Source organism: Lycium ferocissimum, chromosome 2 (assembly GCF_029784015.1).
Source record: "Lycium ferocissimum isolate CSIRO_LF1 chromosome 2, AGI_CSIRO_Lferr_CH_V1, whole genome shotgun sequence".
Taxonomy (NCBI): Eukaryota; Viridiplantae; Streptophyta; class Magnoliopsida; order Solanales; family Solanaceae; genus Lycium; species Lycium ferocissimum.
In genome coordinates this window covers 146,856-156,808 of record NC_081343.1, presented here as the reverse complement: position 1 = coordinate 156,808, position 9,953 = coordinate 146,856, and the positions used below count along the sequence as shown (strand labels likewise).

At 37.9% G+C, this 9,953-nt stretch overlaps 1 protein-coding gene across 1 annotated transcript; it reads right to left on the bottom strand.

The window, feature by feature from the left end:
* Nucleotides 1-868: 868 nt before the first annotated feature.
* Nucleotides 869-5,830, bottom strand: LOC132032466 (endoglucanase 5). The gene is made up of 11 exons (XM_059422087.1): nt 5,442-5,830; nt 4,819-5,031; nt 3,580-3,780; nt 3,281-3,367; nt 3,029-3,193; nt 2,790-2,913; nt 2,536-2,699; nt 2,015-2,348; nt 1,884-1,928; nt 1,705-1,779; nt 869-1,325 (listed from the first exon to the last, which is right to left on the bottom strand). Exons 1-11 carry the CDS (start codon nt 5,643-5,645, stop codon nt 1,036-1,038), a joined length of 1,902 nt encoding a protein of 633 aa, XP_059278070.1. The 5' UTR covers nt 5,646-5,830; the 3' UTR covers nt 869-1,035.
* Between the last annotated feature and the right edge of the window lie 4,123 nt (nt 5,831-9,953).

The window sequence follows — 9,953 nt, the reverse complement described above, 5'->3', positions numbered from 1 at the left end:
CACGTCATTTGACATGTGGCAACAAAGTGGGTCTCACGAATAAAGTGGTATTTTGGGCTCGGCAAAGTGGACTTGTCATTTGTAGTCCAATTAAATGGGCTAGTCTAATGCATTTGGACCATTTTAATTAAATCCTTTTTCGTTGGACTTAAATAGATAATTCCATTGTAGCCCATAATATCTATTTGGACTAGTACATTTTGAATTTAATATAATCCGAATTTCTTATGAATCTAAATTTAATAAAATTTTGTTATCCACAAGTACATCTAAGATCCTCGTACAATGCGGTATGAATTTAAAATTCAAAAGGTAATTTATTTTGCAAATCAATTGCCAGACGCATTTACTGACTCAAAATTAAGTATCATAAATCAAAAGGATCGATAGATAACCCATAGCCCTGGAATAGATTCTCTCATGAATCTTTACTCCAAATTTGGCTACGTGTTTCGTGCTGTATTTAGTACTCATTACACCTTTATAATTTCCACAATAGTTATAATAAATTTCAATTACTTTTGGAAAGACGTGAATAAATACTTCATGATAGTATAATATGGTTAATAGTTAAATAAGTCTCTGCGAGAAGGATACTCTGTTTCATCGCGGTATTATTTATCAATCAGACATTATTTATCAATCACGTATGCGTCTGAAAGAGTAGTGTACATGTCTCTAGTGATATTCTCGCCATATGGTCCCTAATTTACTGATAAAGGATTATGATGTAATGATTTGGTGAGTCACGTTCTTGTTTTGAATCTCTTGGTGCTCCCATTTATCTCACTGTGGTACGCAAATTAAGTAAACGTATTTGCTTGCTTACAAGACAAAGAGAAAAGAAACAAAAATGAAGATAAAACAATAATAATTCACAAATTCCAATAATTTCAGAATAGCATCGATCTTCATTGCTATGTTACAACTGTCAATATTGGTTCAAACATGAAAAAGAAAAGGAAAATATCTTGGTAAGGAATTAGAGCGTCTGGAAAATTGGGTATTAGTTGGTCTTCTCCATGCAGCTCTCAGTTAATGGTAGCTCTTGATTGAAATCTTCGCTTGGGCACCTCCTTGAATATATACAAAAATGAGTTCTGAACCAGGCTTTAGTACTCTATTCCACTGAGGAAGCTCATATGTGTTCTTCTCTGGGCATGGACTGAGCCCCCACAATGATCCTGAAAGGTTTTCAACTACCAACTTGAGATCTGTGATTGGATTTTGAGATGTGCTCTTCACCGCCACCTTGTGCTTGTAGTAAGTTGTTGGACCAATTGTCCATGTTGAAATTATGGAGTGCAAGAATGTGACTGGTGCACCTGCAAGAAATGTCACTTTTTTATTTTCTGAGTATTGTATAAACATGCATTGCAAAATTTCAAAAGAAAAGCAAAAAGGAACCGTTTGATGGTCATAGTGCACTCAAAAGTATTCCCCCATAGCTGGTGAAGAAAAATTATCTATGGAAAGATTAAGATCTTGCTATGATCAAGTTATTAATCTGATTTTGGTTTGATATTCTGGTACATATTTGGGATAAGAGCCTGAAAGAGTTATACAGATCATTGAATTCTAATGACTTTATTAATTATCCTCATTTGTTTTGTTTTTTTCCTTTTTAATTCTGTGTGGTGGGTAGAGGGGTGCTCAATTTCTAGCACAAGAAGAAACATGGAAGTGCAATGTCAAATTGCTAACCTGGAGCTTTATTGTAGGGGTGTGATGATTGTGGAGCTTTGTGGTTTGGTGCTGATGGTTGTGGGCGACGGGAAGCTGCAGGATACAAATGCGATTAATTGTGATAATTTTCAATAGTTGTGAACCAACAATCGAACTTCATTTCAGTTTTTCTAATGCTTTAAAGTATAGTTACCAACCTGGAGGCTTCTGGTATGGTGTTGGTGATCTATGATGATAAGAACCTGAAGTTTAAAGCCGACATTGCTAATTATATGACCAGACAAGATTGGAAATCTTAAGTAGAGCTTGAGATTTTGTAAAAGTTTACCTGAATAGCCCGAGAGGGACTGCAATTTGCAGAAGAGTCCTATAAGAGGAGCTGAACCAGAGATTGTTGGCTCGGTTTGCTCATAGTTGGACCTGTCATCACTGAAATCATCAGTTTTGCTTGGACCTCCCACAAGGCCACCGTGGATAATGTTGGGATTTGCCTGAGGGCGGCGATACCAAGTCTCAAATCCTTCTAAACAACTAACAGCAGAATGAAGGACTGAAATAGGGGCAATGGAGGCGCCTCTGTGGTGAACGTGGATTGGGTAGTTTTGTCCATAACCAACTAAGTAGCTGATAGCCTTGGGATTTTTACCAAGAATGTAATCAGCCTGTAGAATGCAGTATCATGAAATCGGTTAGAATTCTGAAATCCATCAATTAAATCAAGACTATCACAATTACAGCATCAACCCCTTGAAATATTTCCTTTTTCTTTCTTAAAAAATAGTAGAAGGTGAAAATGAGCATAATTTCTGCTCAAATAATAGTTCAGGCCACCTGTTGAAATGCACATACCTGTGATTTTGCAAATGATAGGATATCTGATGGCTGAACTTGACCTTCAGGACATGTTAATACAGCTTTTTTCTCAGAAAGATAATCGGAGTACATGGCAAGTAAGAAAGCAGCTGATGAGGCGTATTGCAGATTATTCCATTCACGAACATAGATCAGGCCTCCTGGAAAACATTATCGAAACAAACAAATATTACTAACAAATCAGCATTTAGACATACCATTTATGGAAAATTCTACAGAGTTATACTGACCAGGAGTCAGGGCTACATCGTATCCATCATTCTTTTGCAAACAAGCACAGGTAAAGTAATCTGCTTTAGCCTGGTACTGTTTCAATATCGGAGTGTGTGATCCACCAGCTCCATCTAGGAGAATCTACACATAAAAAATGCAAGACCTTACCTGATTAATTAAACCAATCATTGCAACAAATTTTAAAAGTATTTGTTTTTCTTATTGAAACTAGGACATCTCCAACTACTGTAATTACCTTGGTCAGAAGGATTTGAACACCAGCATACTTGTTGTCCCACGAAAATTCCCTAACTGCCCATCCAGTTCCACCCAAAGACACCGCGTTGTCCACCACATATTTTAAGTAGTACTCGTCATTAGTTGCTCGGTAGAGCCATGCAGCAGCCCACAGAAGCTCATCCTAGTACATCATGAACAAAGTTGATTTGAGAAAATTTATAAGTTGAACAAGTGGTAGGAAATGCAGGTAAGGAATATTATCACCAACCGAATAACCAGTTGATGTGTAGAATGCTTGAGCGTTTGGGATGGAATCATCATACAAACCTCTGAAGGTATCCGCAAATGAGAATATCTGCAATATTTCAAGAATTCCCAGTTAAACAGTCTACCAAAAAAAAAAAGGAAAGAAATCCTCTCTTTACACACGAACTCAAGGGCAAAGCTATATTTGGCGAAGGGTGGTTAGTTGAACACTCTTGACTGAAAAATTAAATATTTAAGGCCTTATTGAAATTCATGACTTCACCACTGTACACACATTTATATGTACATATTAAGGTGTACCTGTTTTGCATGCACTAAAAGGAGGGTAGAGTAGGAAGAGTCGTAAGGTTTGAATGCAATAGACGCAGCAGCCAGAGCAGCAGCAGCTTCACCAGCAAGGTCAGAACCTGGGTGGCTGGGATCAAGTTTGTAAGCAGTTCTTGGGGTTGTCATATCTTCTGCTCTCTCCCAACAATAGTGATCAGAATCTCCATCTCCCACCTGAAATTTCAGCTAATACTTTAGACATGAAAAATACAAAAGATAAGGCATCTCGGATATTCGAATTGTTTACAAAAGTTTCAAATAATGTCGATATATGTTACTACTATATAAAATTTTGTAAAAACTATAGTTTCTAATAGATTGTTCCAGATGAAGTTAACCTTTTACCAGCAATGAATATGAAAACTCAAAATGTCAAATAATGATACACCGGTTAAATGAAAATGGGTAATGTGCAAGTGATGTACAATGAATTCCAAAAAATGAAAAGGGATAAAAAGTTTCCCCAATATCAAAAATTTCCTTTTTAGTTAGTCCAAGAAGAATGATATTTTTTTATATTTAGTAACAATTTAACTTTAAAATACTCATTTTATCCTTAATGACAAATAATTTATAGTTACACAAATATCTATGGCTTATTTAGACCACAAATTTCAAAGGTTTTCTTTTTTTCTTAAATTCCAACAGTCAGGCTGTGCGCATATTGTTATTTCACATGGGTGTGTTCGGTACAAAGGTTTTCCGAAAAATATTTTTTTCTTGAAAAACAAGTTATTTAAAAATGAAAAATTTACATCCTAGCTATTGGAACTAGAGGAAAACAAGTTACAGAAGTGGACATTGATTGTGTCCTATCCATCTTCCAACAAACCTCATCTTCAGCCCCACCTCCATAGCCCCATCCCCATCCCCACCAACCCCCACACACCTTACCCTACGCCCACCTAACTATAGTATTTGTGTAGGTCATATACAAATGCTTTTAAGATAATATTTTTTGCTTACGTAGTGAACACAAGAAAATAGGAAAGAAACCATTTATTTTGCGTGAAAACATTTTTCATTTAAAATATGTTCCTTCATAACGAATACAACCCTAGTCGTAACAATATCATAATTAGGTAGAAAAAATGGGCCGGTCCTTCCTGAAGCAGGTAACCAAACTATTGCAAATATTTCTATCTACCAAGATATATAGAGAACAAGCAATTGAATGTAGTTGGTGTGGAGAAGAAGAATTAATGCAATTACCTGAGCCCAGAGGACATTGGGCTGAGTATGGGCCTTGATGAAGTAATTAGTACCCCATCTAATGGCAGCCAAGGTATTCCCCATCTGATTAAGGTCTACAATTTCCTTTCTGTAGTCAACAGCACTCCACGCTAGCATTGTCACACTATATGCCATAGGCAATCCAAATTTTACATGATCTCCTGCATCATAGTACCCTCCCACCAAGTTCACCTGCATGCCCATATCAACCATAGTTTTACAAAATTAAACAAATTTTACCAATCACATACTCAAATTAAGCTTCCAAATCTTCACTTAATTCCTACCTATACGTCCTTGCAAAATATGGAACGAAATCAATAACCTATACTCATCATTAAAAAGACTAGATATATATTGGTTCATTCACTACAAAAAAATGGGTAATTTGTGGAGGTTGAAAGTTGCAATTCGCAGGGGTTTTAGTCTCCTTAAGCAATTAGCGGAGGCTCTAACCCCTGCAAATTGCAACTTCAACCTCCACAAATTTCCTCTTTTTTTTGTAGTTTGTTAACATACATCAAAGTGGTTTTAAGTACTTGTTGAATGCTATGAAAAAACACCTAACAAGCAATGAAAGGATTTAAGAGAGATGAACTTACCCCTTGGAGAAAACCATCCTTGAGACCTGAATCGCCACGCCATTTGACACGTTGATTCGGAGGCAATTTTCCAGACCTCTGCGCCTCAAAGAAGAGCAAAGTCTTGTCCATGGCATCTCCATAGTCAAAAGTAGCCACTGCTTCCAAAGCCAGTAGGCCAAATAACAACACAGCAATAGCTTGAAACTTTGATGCTATTCCCATTATTCTTCTCCTTCTTTCTCTAAGATAGGAATTAGAATCAAAGAAGGTAATAATATAGAAAGAACTATGTGCATGGAGATATATATAGATGGAGTCCGTGACATGGGATTTTGTTTCTATAATTATGAATGGGCAGCATTAAGGTGGTAGCCTACACGTTCGTAGACTAATAACTTGGTTTAAGCTCGCCACGTCTTCTTGCCTTATATTCTCATTACATGATTGACGCGTTGGGAAGATTTGTACGTGCATCTCACCTCTATCAATGATCATGTGGAATCTTCATAACTGATTATTTATATTGGACTTTATTTTTTCGTTTTTCTTACCTTATAGTAAGCTGACGTCTGGAGGATTGTTAGGTGTTTTGAGGTTGACTCGAAATATTGCTCATAAAATATTTCTCTGACTACACAGATTTTAAATATTCTCGTACAGTTTCGTAAAATATTGCGAGAACTCCTTAGATATTTTTAGTTTTTCGTTTATTTGTTTGCTCACCCGTACCACTAGGCAGTAGCAATAGGTGGTTTTTAGAGTTGGGATTTCTTTTTAAAAAAACAAATTTTCCCAAATTGTGCTTGGTTTATGTAGGCACTAAAATTTAATCGGACTTAAATCCACAAATAATTTGGATCATATTCTAAATTCAAGATGTCTTGGTCCAAACAAATATTATGGGCTAATATAATCGGATTAATTGATTAAGTCCAATTGTTATGGATTTAATTGAAAGACTAATTCAATTGGGCTAGTCTATCTTGTCGGACTTCACATGATGAGCCCACTCTATTAGCCCAAGGTCCATGCCACGTGTCAAGTGACGTGGCGCGCCAAGTCAAGTCAAGGACCAATAAAATCATGCCACGTGCATAAGTGACGCAGCATGTCAAGTCAATAGAAGAACCAATCAAATGTCGCCAAGTGTTCAAATGACATGGTTCAACCAATCATATACAAACCCTAGCTCTGCCCTGCAACTATAAATAGGGGTCTTCATAAAGCCAAAAAAAAGAAGAAAAAATATATAGAGAAGCTCTCAGCCGCAAGTCTTCCGCATACTAAGAAGTCTTCGCTCCAAGTGGTGAGCCGCAAGTTTCCATACCTCTACGTTTGTGATTAAAGCTCAGCTCCGCATTCGTAGTGAAATATCAACAACAAGTGATCTATCCATTCAAGAACAAGCAAAGCCCTTGATTGACGGCCGTATTGTGAGGAGAAGAATCAGAGGATTACATCTTTCTGTTTAAGATTTCATAAAGATTGTAGCACAAATTCTTGAAATCAAATATTATTCTTTGTCTCTATTTTTCTTGTCTTGATTATTATTTTCAGGAACGAAAGATTAGTCGTTAAAAATTTGGCACGCCCAGTGGGACAATCTTTACCTCTCATCTCTTCTCTCCAATAGTTGAAGTTCAAAAACACTAAGATGGCTTCCAAGAAGGTCAACTCGAAATCCGCATCCGCAAAAATTATCGGATCCAAATTTTCAGTTGCTGTGGAAAACATCCTAGATGTTACTAAGGGGAGCATCAGACCCGTCAACCAAGCCAAATTGCTAGGAGAACGAGCTTCGCAAGCACAGTCTGAATCTGCTATCGTCTTTAGTTCTTCTTCAAAAGGCATGAGATCTCCCGCAAACACCATAGAAAAAGGCGAGGATGTAGCCAAAATGGTAGAGAGGGTTCTTGCCCAACTTAGTTTATCTAAGTCCAAGAAATCCTTCACGCAAGTCGATGATGATGTCTTAAGCACTGGATCTACTCCGCATAACATGTTCGCATCATATGTTAGCGAAAATCCATGTTCTTCTCCATCACCTACGATGGTGGTGCATGCAATGATGACTAATGCTTCAACCATAGAAGAACAACTTGAAAATTTGGCGAAAGCAGTTGAAAGCCTATCGAAGTATGTTAAAGACCAAGATGCTAAAATCACCAAGTTAACAAATAAATTGGAGAGCATGGCCGAAGGAGAATCTACCCAAGAACCTGTGAAGCTTCATGAAACACAAGAGGAAGAAGAGTCCTCTGCAAAACAAGCAACAACGATCAAGAAGGTCCAAGACCCCGCCGAAGGTCGATTCCGTGGCCAGTTGAAGGACTTCATCATCGAGGCTATCAAGGATAAATTTGAGCCCGCACCCAAATCTTCTCTTACATATGCAAAGCCTTATACGCGAAGGATTGATAAGTTAAAGATGCCTGCTAGCTATCAACCTCCTAAGTTGCGAAAAGAATTCGACGGCAAGGGAGAATCCAAAACAACACATAGCACACTTTGTTGAAACTTGCAATAATCTTTGGAACATATGGTGATTACCTTGTCAAGCAATTTGTTCGATCCCTCAAAGGGAATGCCTTCGATTGGTACATAGACCTCGAACCTAGTTCCATTGATAGGTGGAAGCAACTAGAGCAAGAATTTCTTAACCGCTTCTACAAAGACAAGGCGCGTTGTGAGCATGATAGAGCTTACAAATTCCCACCAGATAAAGGGTGAGAAAGTCGTTGACTTCATCAATCGCTGGAGGAGCTTGAGCCTTAACTGCAAAGATCGCCTTAGTGAAACTTCTGGGATCGAAATGTGCATCCAAGGTATGCATTGGGGTCTTCGTTACATCTTGCAAGGAATAAAGCCCAAAACATTTGAAGAGTTGGCAACTCGTGCGCATGATATAGAATTAAGCATTGATACAAGTAGAGATCAATTGTTGCATGTCCGTGAGCCTCACGAAGATGAAGATATAGAAGACTTCCATAGTGGGGGCAAGTTTGAATCCGAAGATGAAATAGAAGAGTCCATGTATGTTACAACGCTCCTTAACGCAAGAGCCTAAACTGCAAGTTGAAACGCTCCTTAACGCAAGAGCCTAAACTGCAAGTTGAAACGCTCCGTAACGCAAGAGCCTAAACTGCAAGTTGAAACGCTCCTAGACGCAAGAGCCTAAACTGCAAGTTGAAACGCTCCTCGACGCAAGAGCCTAAATCTGCAAGTTGAAACGCTCCTCGACGCAAGAGCCTAAACTGCAAGTTGAAACGTTTCTCGATACAAGAGCCTAAATGCACGCAAGTTGAAACGCTCCTCGATACAAGAGCCTAAATCTGCAAGTTGAAATGCTCCATGACACAAGAGCCTAAACTGCATGTCACAAAGCTCATCAAATTCGATCAAAATCTACAAGTTGAAATGCTCCTTGACCCACGAGCTTAAACTGCATGTCACAAAGCTCATCATATTCAAGCAAAATCTGCAACTCATGAAGATTTTTTAAATTCAAGCTAAATCCACAAGTTGTGATGCTCCTCAAATTCAAGAAAAGTCTTCAAGTTTCAAATTTGAGCTCTTCAAATTCGAGTAAATCTTCAAGTCACGAAGCCTCTCAAATTGGAGCTAAATGTTCAAGTCACTGAGCTCTTCAAATATGAGCCGAATCTTCAAATTGAAAAGCTCTTCAAATTCGAGCAAAATCTTCAAGTTGTCGAGCTCTTCAAGTACGAGCCAAATCTTCAAGTTGCAAACCTCTTCAAATGCGAGCTGAATCTTCAAGTTGCAAAGCTACGCAAATTTGAGCTAAATTCTCAAGTTACAAAGCTCGTCAAAATTGAGCAGAGTCTTAAAGTTACAAAAGCTTCGTCTTTAAGTTGAATACTCCTGGCCCGCATGAGTTTAAACTGTGTACGGCCCCAAAAAAAGTCCGCTAGGTTAAAAACCTCGAAAGAGGCGGCCTAGGCAAAATTTAGGACAAACAAAAAAAGTCCTCTAGGTTGAAAACCTTGAAAGGGGCGGCCTAGGAAAAAGTCAGGACAAAAAAAAAATAAAAAAAAAGAACCTCCAATCATTGGAGAGCCACCTTTGATAAGCTTCAAGAATACAAAAACAAATCAAGTATATGCTGGAGAAGGAGCAGCTTTGCGAGATGATCTACTGCAACAAACCTTTCTTTTGCATTGAGATGTTGCTTGCTACTTGGTACTGAAAACTTCAATATATTCCCATCTTGTGAATACCCTCGGCATTCCGTTACAAACCCGCAAGAGAAGCAAAGAGAAGGAAGTGAACAGTTGTGAAGCATGATATGAAAAGTAGCCATGTGTCTTATTGTAGAATCAATTTTGAATAAAAAATTGTGTGGTTCAATCCAAGATAAGTTCAGTCTCAAACTTTGTCGTGACCATAGGTTTTGAAGATTGGAAGTTGAAGAATCAAATGAACTGCAATTCGGACTCTGCAAGCATATGATATGAACATTGTTTTTGGCCTAAAGCATGCAAATCTAAAGTTTCAGCACAGTTGGGTAAA

Coding starts and splice junctions, on each gene's coding strand:
- LOC132032466 (XM_059422087.1), bottom strand. CDS start 5,645: ATGGGAATAGCATCAAAGTTTCAAGCTATTGCTGTGTTGTTATTTGGC. Junction 5,032..5,441: donor AGGATGGTTTTCTCCAAGGG/GTAAGTTCATCT, acceptor ATGGGCATGCAG/GTGAACTTGGTGGGAGGGTA. Junction 3,781..4,818: donor CCAATGTCCTCTGGGCTCAG/GTAATTGCATTA, acceptor CTGAAATTTCAG/GTGGGAGATGGAGATTCTGA.